This window comes from Zea mays, chromosome 6 (genome assembly GCF_902167145.1).
Source record: "Zea mays cultivar B73 chromosome 6, Zm-B73-REFERENCE-NAM-5.0, whole genome shotgun sequence".
Taxonomy (NCBI): Eukaryota; Viridiplantae; Streptophyta; class Magnoliopsida; order Poales; family Poaceae; genus Zea; species Zea mays.
This window is the reverse complement of record NC_050101.1, coordinates 4,776,353-4,794,476: the sequence shown is the minus strand read 5'-3', so window position 1 is coordinate 4,794,476 and position 18,124 is coordinate 4,776,353. Positions and strand designations below refer to the sequence as shown.

The following is an 18,124-nucleotide window of genomic DNA, read 5'->3' as shown; positions in this document are numbered from 1 at the left end:
ACCGAAGGCTAACACCTACGGATTTTTGACAAACAAATGGTCTCCACCAGAAATCCAAGAATGTGGTCTATGGCAAGGAAACATATGTGGGGTGAAGTTTATGAGCCTTTGGTCGATGATCAATGGCCACACAACCCCCATTTTTGTCGAAAATAGCCATGAACGACCATTTTCAATAATACAGAAGGCTAACACCTACGGATTTTTGACCAAGAAATGGTCTCCACTAGAAATCCAAGAATGTGATCTATGGCAAGGAAACATATGTGGGGTGAGGTGTACGAGCCTTTGGTCGATGATAAATCACTACACAACCCCCATTTTTGTCGAAAATAGCCATGAACGACCATTTTCAATAATACCAAAGGCTAACACCTATGGATTTTTGACAAACAAATGGTCTCCACCAGAAATCCAAGAATGTGATATATGGCAAGGAAACATATGCGGGGTGAGGTGTACGAGCCTTTGGTCGATGATAAATGGCCACACAACCCCCATTTTTGTCGAAATAGCCATGAACGACCATTTTCAATAATACCGAAGCATAATACGTACGGATTTTTGACCAAGAAATGGTTTCCACGAGAAATCGAAGAATGTGATCTATGGCAAGGAAACATATGTGGGGTGAGGTGTACGAGCCTTTGGTCGATGATCAATGGCCACACAACCCCCATTTTTGTCGAAAATAGCCATGAACGACCATTTTCAGTAATACCGAAGGATAACACCTACAGATTTTTTTACCAAGAAATGGTCTCCACCAGAAATCCAAGAATGTGATCTATGGCAAGGAAACATATGTGGGGTCAGGTGTACGAGCCTCGGGTCGATGATCAATGGCAACACAACCCCCATTTTTGTCGAAAATAGCCATGGACAACCATTTTCAGTAATACCAAAGGCAAACACCTACGGATTTTTGACCAAGAAAGGGTCTCCACCAAAAATCCAAGAATGTGATCTATAGCAAGGAAACATATGTGGGGTGAGGTGTACGAGGCAATGGTTGATGATCAATGGCCACATAACCCCCATTTTTGTCGAAAATAGCCATGAACGACCATTTTCAATAATACCGAAGGCTAACACCTACGAATTTTTGACCAAGAAATGGTCTCCTCCATAAATCCAAGAATGTGATCTATGGCAACGGAACATATGTGGGGTGAGGTGTACGAGCCTCTGGTCGATGATCAATGGCCACACAACCCCCATTTTTGTCAAAAATAGCCATGAATGACCATATTGAATGACACTGAAGGCTAACACCTACGGATTTTTGACCAAGAAATGGTCTCCACCATAAATCCAAGAATGTGATAGGATTTTTGCCCAAGAAATGGTCTCCACCAGAAATCCAAGAATGTGATCTATGGCAAGGAAATATATGTGGGGTGAGGTGTACGAGCCTCTGGTCGATGATCAATGGCCACACAACCCCCATTTTTGTCGAAAATAGCCATGAACGACCATTTTCAATAATACCGAAGGCTAACACCTACGGATTTTTGACCAAGAAATGGTCTCCACCATAAATCCAAGAATGTGATCTATGGAAAGGAAACATATGTGGGGTGAGGTGTACGAGCATCTGGTCAACGATCAATGGCCACACAACCGCCATTTTTGTTGAAAATAGCCATGGACGACCATGTTCAATGACACTGAAGGCTAACACCTATGAATTTTTGACCAAAAATGGTCTCCACCATAATTCCAAGAATCTGATCTACGACATCAAAACATATGTGAGGTGAGGTGTACGAGCCTCTGGTTGATGATCAATGGCCACACAACCCCCGTTTTTTGTCGCAAATAGCCATGAATGAACATTTTCCATAATACCGAAGGTTAACACGTACGGATTTTTGCCCAACAAATCGTCTCCACCAGAAATCCAAGAATGTGATATATGGCAAGGAAACATATGTGGGGTGAGGTGTACAATCCTCTGGTCGATGATCAATGGCCACAAAACCCCCATTTTTATCGAAAATAGCCATGAACGACCATTTTCAATAATAATGAAGGCTAACACCTACGGATTCTTGACCAAGAAATCGTCTCCACCAAAAATCCAAGAATGTGATCTTAGGCAAGGAAACATATGTGGGATGAGGTGTACGAGCCTCTGGTCGATGATCAATGGCCACACAACCCCCATTTTTGTCAAAAATAGCCATGAACGACCATTTTCAATAATACCGAGGGCTAACACCTATGGATTTTTGACCAAGAAATGGTCTCCACCAGAAATCCAAGAATGTGATATATGGCAAGGAAACATATGTCGGGTGAGGTGTACGAGCCTCTGGTCGATGATCAATGGCCACACAACCCCTATTTTTGTCGAAAATAGCCATGAACGGCCATTTTCAATAATACCGAAGGCTAACACCTACAGATTTTTGACCAAGAAATGATCTCCACTAGAAATCCAAGAATGTGATCTATGGCAAGGAAACATATGTGGGGTGAGGTGTACGAGCCTCTGGTCGATGATCAATGGCCACACAACCCCCATTTTTGTCGAAAATAGCCATGAATGACCATTTTCAATAATACCGAAGGCTAACACCTACGGATTTTTGACCAAGAAATCGTCTCCACCAGAACTCCAAGAATATTATCTATGGCAAGGAAACATATGTGGGGTGAGGTGTACGAGCCTCTGGTCGATGATCAATGGCCACACAACCCCCATTTTTGTCGAAACTAGCCATGAACGACCATTTTCAATAATACCAAGGCTAACACGTACAGATTTTTGACCAAGAAATGGTCTCCACGAGAAATCCAAGATTGTGATCTATGGCAATGAAACATATGTGGGGTGAGGTGTACGAGCCTCTGGTCGAAGATAAATGGCCACACAACCCCCATTTTTGTCGAAAATAGCCATGAACGACCATTTTCAATAATACCGAAGGCTAACACCTACGGATTTTTGACCAAGAAATGGCCTCCACCAGAAATCCATGGATGTGATCTATGGAAAGAAAACATATGTGGGGTGACGTGTTCGAGCCTCTTGTCGATGATCAATGGCCACACAACCCCCATTTTTGTCAAAAATAGCGATGAACGACCATTTTCAAGGACACTAAAGGCTAACACCTACGGATTTTTGACCAAGAAATGGTCTCCACCATAAATCCAACAATATGATCTATGGCAACGAAACATATGTGGGGTGAGGTGTATGAGCCTCTGGTCGATGATCAATGGCCACACAACCCCCATTTTTGTCAAAAATAGCCATGAACGACCATTTTCAATAATACCGATGGCTAACACCTACGGATTTTTGACCAAGAAATGGTCTCCACTAGAAATCAAAGAATGTGATCTATGGCAAGGAAACATATGTGGGGTGAGGTGTACGAGCCTCTGGTCGATGATCAATGGCCACACAACCCCCATTTTTGTCGAAAATAGCCATGAACGACCATTTTCAATAATACCGAAGGCTAACACCTACAGATTTTTGACCAAGAAATCGTCTCCACCAGAAATCCAAGAATATTATCTATGGCAAGGAAACATATGTGGGGTCAGGTGTACGAGCCTCTGGTCGATGATCAACGGCCACACAACCCCCATTTTTGTCGAAACTAGCCATGAACGACCATTTTCAATAATACCGAAGGCTAACACGTACGGATTTTTGACCAAGAAATGGTCTCCACGAGAAATCCAAGATTGTGATCTATGGCAATGAAACATATGTGGGGTGAGGATTACGAGCCTCTGGTCGAAGATAAATGGCCACACAACCCCCATTTTTGTCTTAAATAGCCATGAACGACCGTTTTCAATAATACCGAAGGCTAACACCTACGGATTTTTGACCAAGAAATGGCCTCCACCAGAAATCCAAGAATGTGATCTATGGAAAGAAAACATATGTGGGGTGACGTGTTCGAGCCTCTTGTCGATGATCAATGGCCACACAACCCCCATTTTTGTCAAAAATAGCGATGAACGACCATTTTCAAGGACACTGAAGGCTAACACCTACGGATTTTTGACCAAGAAATGGTCTCCACCATAAATCCAAGAATTTGATCTATGGAAACGAAACATATGTGGGGTGAGGTGTATGAGCCTCTGGTCGATGATCAATGGCCACACAACCCCCATTTTTGTCGAAAATAGCCATGAATGACCATTTTCAATAATACCGAAGGCTAGCACCTACGGTTTTTTGACCAAGAAATGGTCTGCACCAGAAATCCGAGAATATGATCTATGGCAAGGAAACATATGTGGAGTGAGGTGTACGAACCTCTGGTCGATGATAAATGGCCACACAACCCCATTTTTGTCGAAAATAGCTATGAACGACCATTTTCAATAATACCGACGGCTAACACCTACGGATTTTTGACCAAGAAATGGTCTCCACCAGAAATCCAAGAATATGATCTATGGCAAGAAAACATATGTGGGGTGAAGTGTTCGTGCCTCTGGTTGATGATCAATGGCCACACAACCCCCATTTTTGTCGAAAATAGCCATGAACGACCATTTTCAAGGACACTGAAGGCTAACACCTACGGATTTTTGACCAAGAAATGGTCTGCACCAGAAATCCAAGAATATGATCTATGGCAAGGAAACATATGTGGGGTGGGGTGTACGAGCCTCTGGTCGATGATCAATGGCCACACAACCCCCATTTTTGTCGAAAAAAGCCATGAACGACCATTTTCAATAATTCAGAAGGGTAACACCTACAGATTTTTTACCAAGAAATCGTCTCCACCAGAAATCCAAGAATGTGATATATGGCAAGGAAACATATGCGGGGTGAGGTGTACGAGCCTTTGGTCGATGATCAATGGCCACACAACCCCCATTTTTGTCGAAATAGCCATGAACGACCATTTTCAATAATACCGAAGCATAATACGTACGAATTTTTGACCAAGAAATGGTTTCCACGAGAAATCAAAGAATGTGATCTATGGCAAGGAAACATATGTGGGGTGAGGTGTACGAGCCTTTGGTCGATGATCAATGGCCACACAACCCCCATTTTTGTCGAAAATAACCATGAACGACCATTTTCAGTAATACCGAAGGATAACACCTATAGATTTTTTTACCAAGAAATGGTCTCCACCAGAAATCCAAGAATGTGATCTATGGCAAGGAAACATATGTGGGGTGAGGTGTACGAGCCTCGGGTCGATGATCAATGGCAACACAACCCCCATTTTTGTCGAAAATAGCCATGGACAACCATTTTCAGTAATACCGAAGGCAAACACCTACGGATTTTTGACCAAGAAAGGGTCTCCACCAAAAATCCAAGAATGTGATCTATAGCAAGGAAACATATGTGGGGTGAGGTGTACGAGCCAATGGTCGATGATCAATGGCCACATAACCCCCATTTTTGTCGAAAATAGCCATGAACGACCATTTTCAATAATACCGAAGGCTAACACCTACGGATTTTTGACCAAGAAATGCTCTCCACCATAAATCCAAGAATGTGATCTATGGCAACGAAACATACGTGTGGTGAGGTGTACGAGCCTCTGGTCGATGATCAATGGCCACACAACCCCCATTTTTGTCAAAAATAGCCATGAACGACCATTTTCAATAATACCGAAGGCTAACACCTACGGATTTTTGACCAAGAAATGGTCTCCACTAGAAATCCAAAAATGTGATCTATGGCACGGAAACATATGTGGGGTGAGGTGTACGAGCCTCTGGTCGATGATCAATGGCAACACAACCCCCATTTTTGTCGAAAATAGCCATGAACGGCCATTTTCAATAATATCGAAGGCTAACACCTACGGATTTTTGACCAAGAAATGGTCTCCACTAGAAATCCAAGAACACGATCTATGACAAGGACACATATGTGGGGTGAGGTGTACGAGCCTCTGGTCGATGATCAATTGCAAACACAACCCCCATTTTTGTCGAAAATAGCCATGAACGACCATTTTCAATAATACCGAAGGCTAACACCTACGGATTTTTGACCAAGAAATGGTCTCCACCAGAAATCCAAGAATGTGATCTATGGCAAGAAAACATATGTGGGGTGAAGTGTTCGAGCCTCTTGTCGATAATCAATGGCCACACAACACCCATTTTTGTCGAAAATAGCCATGAACGACCATTTTCAAGGACATTGAAGGCTAACACCTACCAATTTTTGACCAAGAAATGGTCTCCACCATAAATCCAAGAATATGATCTATGGCAACGAAACATATGTGGGTGAGGTGTATGAGCTTCTGGTCGATGATCAATGGCCACAGAACCCCCAATTTTGTCGAAAATAGCCATGAACGACCATTTTCAATAATACCGAAGGCTAACACCTATGGATTTTTGACCAAGAAATGGTCTGCACCAGAAATCCAAGAATATGATCTATGGCAAGGAAACATATGTGGGGTGAGGTGTACGAACCTCTGGTCGATGATAAATTGCCACACAACCCCATTTTTGTCGAAAATAGCTATGAACGACCATTTTCAATAATACCGAAGGCTAACACCTACGAATTTTTGACCAAGAAATGGTCTCCACCAGAAATCCAAGAATGTGATCTATGGCAAGAAAACATATGTGGGGTGAAGTGTTCGTGCCTCTGGTCGATGATCAATGGCCACACAACCCCTATTTTTGTCGAAAATAGCCATGAACGACCATTTTCAAGGACACTAATGGCTAACACCTACGGATTTTTGACCAAGAAATGGTCTGCACCACAAATCCAAGAATATGATCTATGGCAAGGAAACATATGTGGGGTGGGGTGTACGAGCCTCTGGTCGATGATCAATGGCCACACAACCCCCATTTTTGTCGAAAAAAGCCATGAACGACCATTTTCAATAATTCAGAAGGCTAACACCTACGAATTTTTGACCAAGAAATCGTCTCCACCAGAAATCCAAGAATGTGATATATGGCAAGGAAACATATGCGGGGTGAGGTGTACGAGCCTTTGGTCGATGATCAATGGCCACACAACCCCCATTTTTGTCGAAATAGCCATGAACGACCATTTTCAATAATACCGAAGCATAATACGTAGGGATTTTTGACCAAGAAATGGTTTCCACGAGTAATCCAAGAATGTGATCTATGGCAAGGAAACCTATGTGGGGTGAGGTGTACGAGCCTTTGGTCGATGATCAATGGCCACACAACCCCCATTTTTGTCGAAAATAGCCATGAACGACCATTTTCAGTAATACCGAAGGATAACAACTACAGATTTTTTTACCAAGAAATGGTCTCCACCAGAAATCCAAGAATGTGATCTATGGCAAGGAAACATATGTGGGGTGAGGTGTACGAGCCTCTGGTCGATGATCAATGGCAACACAACCCCCATTTTTGTCGAAAATAGCCATGGACAACCATTTTCAGTAATACCGAAGGCTAACACCTATGGATTTTTGACCAAGAAAGGGTCTCCTTCAAAAATCCAAGAATGTGATCTATAGCAAGGAAACATATGTGGGGTGAGGTGTACGAGCCAATGGTCGATGATCAATTGCCACACAACCCCCATTTTTGTTGAAAATAGCCATGAACGACCATTTTCAATAATACCGAAGGCTAACACCTACGGATTTTTGACCAAGAAATGGTCTCCACTAGAAATCCAAGAATGTGATCTATGACAAGGAAACATATGTGGGGTGAGGTGTACGAGCCTCTGGTCGATGATCAATGGCAACACAACCCCCATTTTTGTCGAAAATAGCCATGAACGACCATTTTCAATAATACCGAAGGCTAACACCTACGGATTTTTGACCAAGAAATGGTCTCCACTAGAAATCCAAGAACACGATCTATGGCAAGGAAACATATGTGGGTGAGGTGTACGAGCCTCTGGTCGATGATCAATTGCGAACACAACCCCCATTTTTGTCGAAAATAGCCATGAACGACCATTTTCAATAATACCGAAGGTTAACACCAATGGATTTTTGACCAAGAAATGGTCTCCACCAGAAATCCAAGAATGTGATCTGTGGCAAGAAAACATATGTGGGGTGAAGTGTTCGAGGCTCTTGTCGATGATCAATGGCCACACAACCCCCATTTTTGTTAAAAATAGCCATGAACGACCATTTTCAATAATACCGAAGGCTAACACCTACGGTTTTTTGACCAAGAAATGGTCTCCACTAGAAATCCAAGAATGTGATCTATGACAAGGAAACATATGTGGGGTGAGGTGTACAAGCCTCTGGTCGATGATCAATGGCAACACAACCCCCATTTTTGTCGAAAATAGCCATGAACGACCATTTTCAATAATACCGAAGGCTAACACCTACGGATTTTTGACCAAGAAATGGTCTCCACTAGAAATCCAAGAACACGATCTATGGCAAGGAAACATATGTGGGTGAGGTGTACGAGCCTCTGGTCGATGATCAATTGCGAACACAACCCCCATTTTTGTCGAAAATAGCAATGAACGACCATTTTCAATAATACTGAAGGTTAACACCAATGGATTTTTGACCAAGAAATGGTCTCCACCAGAAATCAAAGAATGTGATCTATGGCAAGAAAACATATGTGGGGTGAAGTGTTCGAGGCTCTTGTCGATGATCAATGGCCACACAACCCCCATTTTTGTCGAAAATAGCCATGAACGACCATTTTCAAGGACACTAAAGGCTAACACCTACGGATTTTTGACCAAGAAATGGTCTCCACCATAAATCCAAGAATATGATCTATGGCAACGAAACATATGTGGGGTGAGGTGTATGAGCTTCTGGTCGATGATCAATGGTGACACAACCCCCATTTTTGTCGAAAATAGCCATGAACGACCATTTTCAATAATACCGAAGGCTAACACCTATGGATTTTTGACCAAGAAATGGTCTGCACCAGAAATCCAAGAATATGATCTATGGCAAGGAAACATATGTGGGGTGAGGTGTACGAACCTCTGGTCGATGATAAATGGCCACACAACCCCATTTTTGTCGAAAATAGCTATGAACGACTATTTTCAATAATACCGAAGACTAACACCTACGAATTTTTGACCAAGAAATGGTCTCCACCAGAAATCCAAGAATGTGATCTATGGCAAGAAAACATATGTGGGGTGAAGTGTTCGTTCCTCTGGTCGATGATCAATGGCCACACAACCCCCATTTTTGTCGAAAATAGCCATGGACGACCATTTTCAAGGACACTGAAGGCTAACACCTACGGATTTTTGACCAAGAAATGGTCTGCACCAGAAATCCAAGAATATGATCTATGGCAAGGAAACATATGTGGCGTGGGGTGTACGAGCCTCTGGTCGATGATCAATGGCCACACAACCCCCATTTTTGTCGAAAAAAGCCATGAACGACCATTTTCAATAATTCAGAAGGCTAACACCTACGGGTTTTTGACCAAGAAATCGTCTCCACCAGAAATCCAAGAATGTGATATATGGCAAGGAAACATATGCGGGGTGAGGTGTACGAGCCTTTGGTCGATGATCAATGGCCACACAATGTAACACCCTAAAAGTTCAATCATGTGAAAATGAGGAAAATCCTCCGGGGGTTTTTAAATCAAAAGCCCTTTCCTTGAGAATATTCAAAATTTCAAAGTTACTACTCCCGAAAGTAATATAATATTTTTTTTATACTAAAAAGATACCTAGATAAACTAAATTATTTTTGGAGTGAAATTATATGAACTATGACTAAACTAAATCTTAATATATAAATTATATTTCCCTAAAATTCATGAGAAGCGAACTATTCTCTAAGTTCATGATTGGAATCATGCGTAAAAGAACTAAAATAAAACAAATATAAACATATATATATACGGTTTTGCATCCATAATGGTGTTTTATTGGTGCTTCTAAAATTAAAAAGTTTGGAATTCAACCTTGAGTTTGATTTGAATTTTAAATAAGAAATCAGGAAAAATAAATAAATAAAAAGAAAAAGTGATGGCCTCACCCTATGCTACGTGGGCCGCTTCTTCCCTCACGACCCATCTCCCTGGATTCCGCGCAGCCCAACTCCCTACGCAGCCCAACTTGTGGAATCCGTGCGCGCCTGTTAAACCCTTGTGAGTCGCTGACATGTGGGCCGGCATGTCAGGCTGCAATTTTGGTCACCGCCGTGTGGGGTCGTGCTGTCTGGTGCTTTCCCCTTCCCCCGCTCGCTCGGCTTTGACCCAATCTCAACAACTCACGCCTAAAATCGCCGACGATCTCGCCGGGTTGTTGCATCAACTCGGCATCTTCTACCGCGCCTGGCATATATAAATGGAACCCCCCTCGGCGGCAATCACCATCCCCACTATCCGAGCACCCAACATCAACTCGAGGCGGAAAACCAAAGAAACAGGCGCTGGGCCGCCGTCGGTGTGCACGCGATTTGACATCTTCTAGGCCTCGCCGTGTTGCTCGGATAGGAAGGGGGGAACCTCGGGTAGCACCATCGGGCGGACCCAAATCCTCCCAGAACCTTCGCCATGGCTAACGGAGGGTGTCCCTGACCTCCGCCACGGTTGGTGTACTGCCACCGTGCTTGGTCGTCAGTCTGGGCGACGGGAGGAAGAATTGCCACCGCCACCCCTGATCCCTGCATAACGGAACCGCGCATGATGGAGGAGAGCGCTGTGTTGCCCGACCGTCACCTCGTCGGTGAGATCGCCGCCGCGGCTGAAGTTGGCACCGTCGCGGTGGAGTTCCTGGCCACCACATTGGGCTGCTGAGGAGGGAAGGAGAAGGTACTCGTACTGTCGATATCCGTGGTGAGGGTTAGGATTAGATCGGGCTAACGTTGGCCCTCAACCGTTGATCTACTATTCGAACGGGTATGATTGGGTGTAGGATACCGGTTCGATTGGTGCATGCTGGCGCGTCTGATCTCGATCGGACGGGTCGGAGCTGATCTCAGGCGTTTGGCATCTGGACCGTTGGATATCGAATCGATGCGCGACAGCGTGTATCAGCTGAGGTCTAATCTAAGCCGTTGAAACCAGATCGAATGACTCACGATCCCCGATACCCCTTCGGCTGGAAATCTTTTATAAGAGCCCCTGCATTTTCTAGAAAATAACCCGCCGTCCACCATGGCTGTGGACTGAGTCTATGGAATCTTGCGAGTAGCCCCTGAGCTTTTCCGTAATAGCGCGCATGATCCAGAGTTCACTAAAAATGAATAAATGATAAAGGAAATTGATTTTTAGTATGAAATTAATTGCAACAACTTGTATAAATCATAGCAAATTCATATAAGCTCCAAATTAGTTCATTCCAGTTCCTATAATTTTGTAATAATGTTGTTTATCACCCTGTGTCTTTGTTTTAACATGAAAATGGTATTAAAATTTATTTCTTAATTAACCTCGTATCAAATACATAAAACCTTAGGAAATTCGTATCTCCTCCGCTTTAACTCCGATTTGACCCGTTCAAGTTGTGTTAGTCTCGTAGCAACGCGTAGATCATTGTTATGCAGTATATTCTTATGTTTGGTGTGATGTTAATTTTGTCTATACACTGTTTGTTTGTATTGCTACGACTAGCGGTGAGGTCACGAGGATCTGAAGATCATCCTGGTACCTGGAATCTCAAGTCTCAGGCAAGTTGTGCCCTTGATCACTTCTTTTTACCCAGCCATGTTCTGATTAATCATAATGATCTGCATAGGTTAATTTTGATGGGACCCAATAGGTTACCCTAGTTTGATTATCTTTATACCTTGTTACCACTGAACTTTTTGGGTAGTACTTGCTAGTGCTTTATGTGGTTTTGGGTATGAAGATACATTACTCATGATTATACTTTTGTTATCCGTTGTTATTTATCGTTCATGATAAGATCATTATGTTAATTGGAACATGGAGCGACCACCCGGGAAAACAGTGCTACCACAAGGGTATAATGGGACGCCCTTGGCTGATTAATTAGGAAAGCTAGTGGAGGACTACCTTACCCGAAAGGGGCAAGGGCAGTAGGGGAGTGGTCAGTGTAGGGAGACCCTCGGGAGGATTTTGCTGCGATGGCGGTCCTGCAAGGGAATTCCTGCATTGGAGCTTCCTATAAACTGTAGCGGGTTTTCTTAAGCTAGTGGAACTTTGTAAAGGCCTCGCAGTGTTACCCTGCCTCGCCTCCTCGGTAGAGGTGTATGGGAAGTCGCGATCCCTTGGCAGATGGGTAACATGACTTGTGGGTAAAGATGCGCAACCTCTGCAGAGTGTAAAACTGGTATACTAGCCGTGCTCACGGTCATGAGCAGCTCGGACCCTCACATGATTAATTTATGGAACTTAAATTCAATTTGTCATATGCATTGCATCGCAGGTGATGTTGTTACTTCTGTTCTACTACTTAATTGGGTTGGTATTTACTTATACTTAGTAATTGCTAATAAAATTTTGACCAACTTTAAAAGCAATGCTCAGCTCTAACCATCCTCTTTGGTAAGCCTTACACTTCACATGAGCTCCCACCTTTGGCGAGTTCATGCACATTATTCCCCACAACTTGTTGAGCGATGAACGTATGTGAGCTCACTCTTGCTGTCTCACACCCCCCCACAGGTCAAGAACAGGTACCGCAGGATGAGGCGCATGGAGGATGCTGTGGCGAGTTCGTGAGAGGTCTAGGTCGTCGTCTCCCAGTCAACTTTGGGTTGCTGGACCGTTGTCTCCTTATAATGTAATTATTTATTTTGTATAGAACTCCTATTATATAGTAAAGATGTGACATTCGATCCTGTGCCATGATTCATCATATGTGTGAGACTTGGTCCCAGCACACCTGGTGATTATGTTTACGCCCGGGCTTTGGACCCCTAAAACCCGGGTGTTACAGAAGTGGTATCAGAGGAATGTTGACTGTAGGACGAAACCTAGATAGAACTGGACAACCATTCTTTACTTACCCTTGCTACTCTGATTCTTTTCTAAACTTATCTTAATCTTTTCTCATCTATTTCCGCTTTACTCTGATTATTCTTACCTTTTCATTCTAAAGACAAATGTGGATTTCACACTTTGAAATCCTATGCCTAAAGTGACCTTTAGGACTAGGAGACCTACTCTTAGGAGCAAAAACAAAACTATTTTTATAGGTATCTATACGCTTGGATGTTTGTTCTTGTGATACATGTCTGATTTGGATTTTTGATTGAGTGTGATGAGTTGTGGAGTAATGTCCACAATTACATCTACATATACGTATATGCATAAATATATAAAAAAAACATAATATGACTATACAAACTAAGAATATCCCCCACTAGAATATATCAAGCCTAATAGATCCATCTTATCTTAAAAGACTCTCTCTTATCTTAAAAGATTCATCTTATCTTGAAAGATTCATCTTATCCTAACCACCTTGCTTATCTCATCCTAGAGTAACAACCATGATCTAATCCCAAAATCTATTTAGATCTTATCTGGTCTCGACTAGTCATACAAATCTAATCTAGATCACATCTAATCTAGTATGATCTAATCTAAAGTGAGTTACATAAATAGGTTAGTTAATCTGGTAATATGGATTTGACACTACTTCTACAAACATATCTTAACCTAAATTAATGTCTTAGGCCAACTCGGCTAAACACGACTACTTAGCCTACTTGAAAGGTCGTCTATCCATTGACCCAAACCTAAAAGTACAAGTAAACACTGTTTGACCGACCTTGTGATTCCCAACCATGTATCTATCTAAAACCACCTAAACCCTAGCTGGAGACACCAAGATCGAAGAAGAGCAACTTCGTCAAGGGAGGATAAGGGACAACCCCAATCTCCGGATGCATCAAGATCCTCCAGCCAGGATGGAAGATTTTCTTGCCCTAATCTTTCTCACCTCATTCTAGACTTTCTCTAACCATATCCTACCTAATAAATGGCTAGATACTGAAAAGACCCATGGAAGAACTTGAGCAAAAAAAAAGGGTATTGGAAAAAAAATGAACCAAACTAAGTATATCCTCTTTCTTACTAATCTCGGGGACGAGATTAATTTTAAGGGGGGTAGGATTTGTAACACCCTAAAAGTTCAATCATGTGAAAATGAGGAAAATCCTCCGGGGGTTTTTAAATCAAAAGCCCTTTCCTTGAGAATATTCAAAATTTCAAAGTTACTACTCCCGAAAGTAATATAATATTTTTTTATACTAAAAAGATACCTAGATAAACTAAATTATTTTTGGAGTGAAATTATATGAACTATGACTAAACTAAATCTTAATATATAAATTATATTTCCCTAAAATTCATGAGAAGCGAACTATTCTCTAAGTTCATGATTGGAATCATGCGTAAAAGAACTAAAATAAAACAAATATAAACATATATATATACGGTTTTGCATCCATAATGGTGTTTTATTGGTGCTTCTAAAATTAAAAAGTTTGGAATTCAACCTTGAGTTTGATTTGAATTTTAAATAAGAAATCAGGAAAAATAAATAAATAAAAAGAAAAAGTGATGGCCTCACCCTATGCTACGTGGGCCGCTTCTTCCCTCGCGACCCATCTCCCTGGATTCCGCGCATCCCAACTCCCTACGCAGCCCAACTTGTGGAATCCGTGCGCGCCTGTTAAACCCTTGTGAGTCGCTGACATGTGGGCCGGCATGTCAGGCTGCAATTTTGGTCACCGCCGTGTGGGGTCGTGCTGTCTGGTGCTTTCCCCTTCCCCCGCTCGCTCGGCTTTGACCCAATCTCAACAACTCACGCCTAAAATCGCCGACGATCTCGCCGGGTTGTTGCATCAACTCGGCATCTTCTACCGTGCCTGGCGTATATAAATGGAACCCCCCTCGGCGGCAATCACCATCCCCACTATCCGAGCACCCAACATCAACTCGAGGCGGAAAACCAAAGAACCAGGCGCTGGGCCGCCGTCGGTGTGCACGCGATTTGACATCTTCTGGGCCTCGCCGTGTTGCTCGGATAGGAAGGGGGGAACCTCGGGTAGCACCATCGGGCGGACCCAAATCCTCCCAGAACCTTCGCCATGGCTAACGGAGGGTGTCCCTGACCTCCGCCACGGTTGGTGTACTGCCACCGTGCTTGGTCGTCAGTCTGGGCGACGGGAGGAAGAATTGCCGCCGCCACCCCTGATCCCTGCATAACGGAACCGCGCATGATGGAGGAGAGCGCTGTGTTGCCCGACCGTCACCTCGTCGGTGAGATCGCCGCCGCGGCTGAAGTTGGCACCGTCGCGGTGGAGTTCCTGGCCACCACGTTGGGCTGCTGAGGAGGGAAGGAGAAGGTACTCGTACTGTCGATATCTGTGGTGAGGGTTAGGATTAGATCGGGCTAACGTTGGCCCTCAACCGTTGATCTACTATTCGAACGGGTATGATTGGGTGTAGGATACCGGTTCGATTGGTGCATGCTGGCGCGTCTGATCTCGATCGGACGGGTCGGAGCTGATCTCAGGCGTTTGGCATCTGGACCGTTGGATATCGAATCGATGCGCGACAGCGTGTATCAGCTGAGGTCTAATCTAAGCCGTTGAAACCAGATCGAATGACTCACGATCCTCGATACCCCTTCGGCTGGAAATCTTTTATAAGAGCCCCTGCATTTTCTAGAAAATAACCCGCCGTCCACCATGGCTGTGGACTGAGTCTATGGAATCTTGCGAGTAGCCCCTGAGCTTTTCCGTAATAGCGCGCATGATCCAGAGTTCAATAAAAATGAATAAATGATAAAGGAAATTGATTTTTAGTATGAAATTAATTGCAACAACTTGTATAAATCATAGCAAATTCATATAAGCTCCAAATTAGTTCATTCCAGTTCCTATAATTTTGTAATAATGTTGTTTATCACCCTGTGTCTTTGTTTTAACATGAAAATGGTATTAAAATTTATTTCTTTATTAACCTCGTATCAAATACATAAAACCTTAGGAAATTCGTATCTCCTCCGCTTTAACTCCGATTTGACCCGTTCAAGTTGTGTTAGTCTCGTAGCAACGCGTAGATCATTGTTATGCAGTATATTCTTATGTTTGGTGTGATGTTAATTTTGTCTATACACTGTTTGTTTGTATTGCTACGACTAGCGGTGAGGTCACGAGGATCTGAAGATCATCCTGGTACCTGGAATCTCAAGTCTCAGGCAAGTTGTGCCCTTGATCACTTCTTTTTACCCAGCCATGTTCTGATTAATCATAATGATCTGCATAGGTTAATTTTGATGGGACCAAATAGGTTACCCTAGTTTGATTATCTTTATACCTTGTTACCACTGAACTTTTTGGGTAGTACTTGCTAGTGCTTTATGTGGTTTTGGGTATGAAGATACATTACTCATGATTATACTTTTGTTATCCGTTGTTATTTATCGTTCATGATAAGATCATTATGTTAATTGGAACATGGAGCGACCACCCGGGAAAACAGTGCTACCACAAGGGTATAATGGGACGCCCTTGGCTGATTAATTAGGAAAGCTAGTGGAGTACTACCTTACCCGAAAGGGGCAAGGGCAGTAGGGGAGTGGTCAGTGTAGGGAGACCCTCGGGAGGATTTTGCTGCGATGGCGGTCCTGCAAGGGAATTCCTGCATTGGAGCTTCCTATAAACTGTAGCGGGTTTTCTGAAGCTAGTGGAACTTTGTAAAGGCCTCGCAGTGTTACCCTGCCTCGCCTCCTCGGTAGAGGTGTATGGGAAGTCGCGATCCCTTGGCAGATGGGTAACATGACTTGTGGGTAAAGATGCGCAACCTCTGCAGAGTGTAAAACTGGTATACTAGCCGTGCTCACGGTCATGAGCAGCTCGGACCCTCACATGATTAATTTATGGAACTTAAATTCAATTTGTCATATGCATTGCATCGCAGGTGATGTTGTTACTTCTGTTCTACTACTTAATTGGGTTGGTATTTACTTATACTTAGTAATTGCTAATAAAATTTTGACCAACTTTAAAAGCAATGCTCAGCTCTAACCATCCTCTTTGGTAAGCCTTACACTTCACATGAGCTCCCACCTTTGGCGAGTTCATGCACATTATTCCCCACAACTTGTTGAGCGATGAACGTATGTGAGCTCACTCTTGCTGTCTCACACCCCCCCCACAGGTCAAGAACAGGTACCGCAGGATGAGGCGCATGGAGGATGCTGTGGCGAGTTCGTGAGAGGTCTAGGCCGTCGTCTCCCAGTCAACTTTGGGTTGCTGGACCGTTGTCTCCTTATAATGTAATTATTTATTTTGTATAGAACTCCTATTATATAGTAAAGATGTGACATTCGATCCTGTGCCATGATTCATCATATGTGTGAGACTTGGTCCCAGCACACCTGGTGATTATGTTTACGCCCGGGCTTTGGACCCCTAAAACCCGGGTGTTACACACAACCCCCATTTTTGTCGAAAATAGCCATGAACGACCATTTTCAATAATACCGAAGCATAATACGTACGGATTTTTGACCAAGAAATGGTTTCCACGAGAAATCCAAGAAAGTGATCTATGGAAAGGAAACATATGTTGGGTGAGGTGTATGAGCCTTTGGTCGATGATCAATGGCCACACAACCCCAATTTTTATCGAAAATAGCCATGAACGACCATTTTCAGTAATACCGAAGGATAACACCTACAGATTTTTTACCAAGAAATGGTCTCCACCAGAAATCCAAGAATGTGATCTATGGCAAGGAAACATATGTGGGGTGAGGTGTACGAGCCTCTAGTCGATGATAAATGGCAACACAACCCCCATTTTTGTCGAAAATAGCCATGGACGACCATTTTCAATAATACCGAAGGCTAACACGTACGGATTTTTGACCAAGAAATGGTCTCCACTAGAAATCCAAGAATGCGATCTATGGCAAGGAAACATATGTGGGGTGAGGTGTACGGGCCTCTGGTCGATGATCAATGGCAACACAACCCCCATTTTTGTCGAAAATAGCCATGAATGGCCATTTTCAATAATACTGAAGGCTAACACCTACGGATTTTTGACCAAGAAATGGTCGCCACTACAAATCCAAGAATACGATCTATGGAAAGGAAACATGTGTGGGGTGAGGTGTACGAGCCTATGGTCGATGATCAATGGCAACACAACCCCCTTTTTTGTCGAAAAT

At 43.2% G+C, this 18,124-nt stretch overlaps 1 protein-coding gene across 1 annotated transcript in view; it reads left to right on the top strand.

Annotated features, from left to right (window-relative positions):
• Positions 1-15,158: 15,158 nt before the first annotated feature.
• Positions 15,159-18,124, top strand: part of LOC109943334 (uncharacterized) — a 188,594-nt gene continuing 185,628 nt past the window's right edge. The window contains exon 1 of the mRNA XM_035960261.1: positions 15,159-15,264. Coding sequence (XP_035816154.1) covers positions 15,159-15,264 — 106 coding nt within the window. The remainder of the gene's footprint in view (positions 15,265-18,124) is intronic.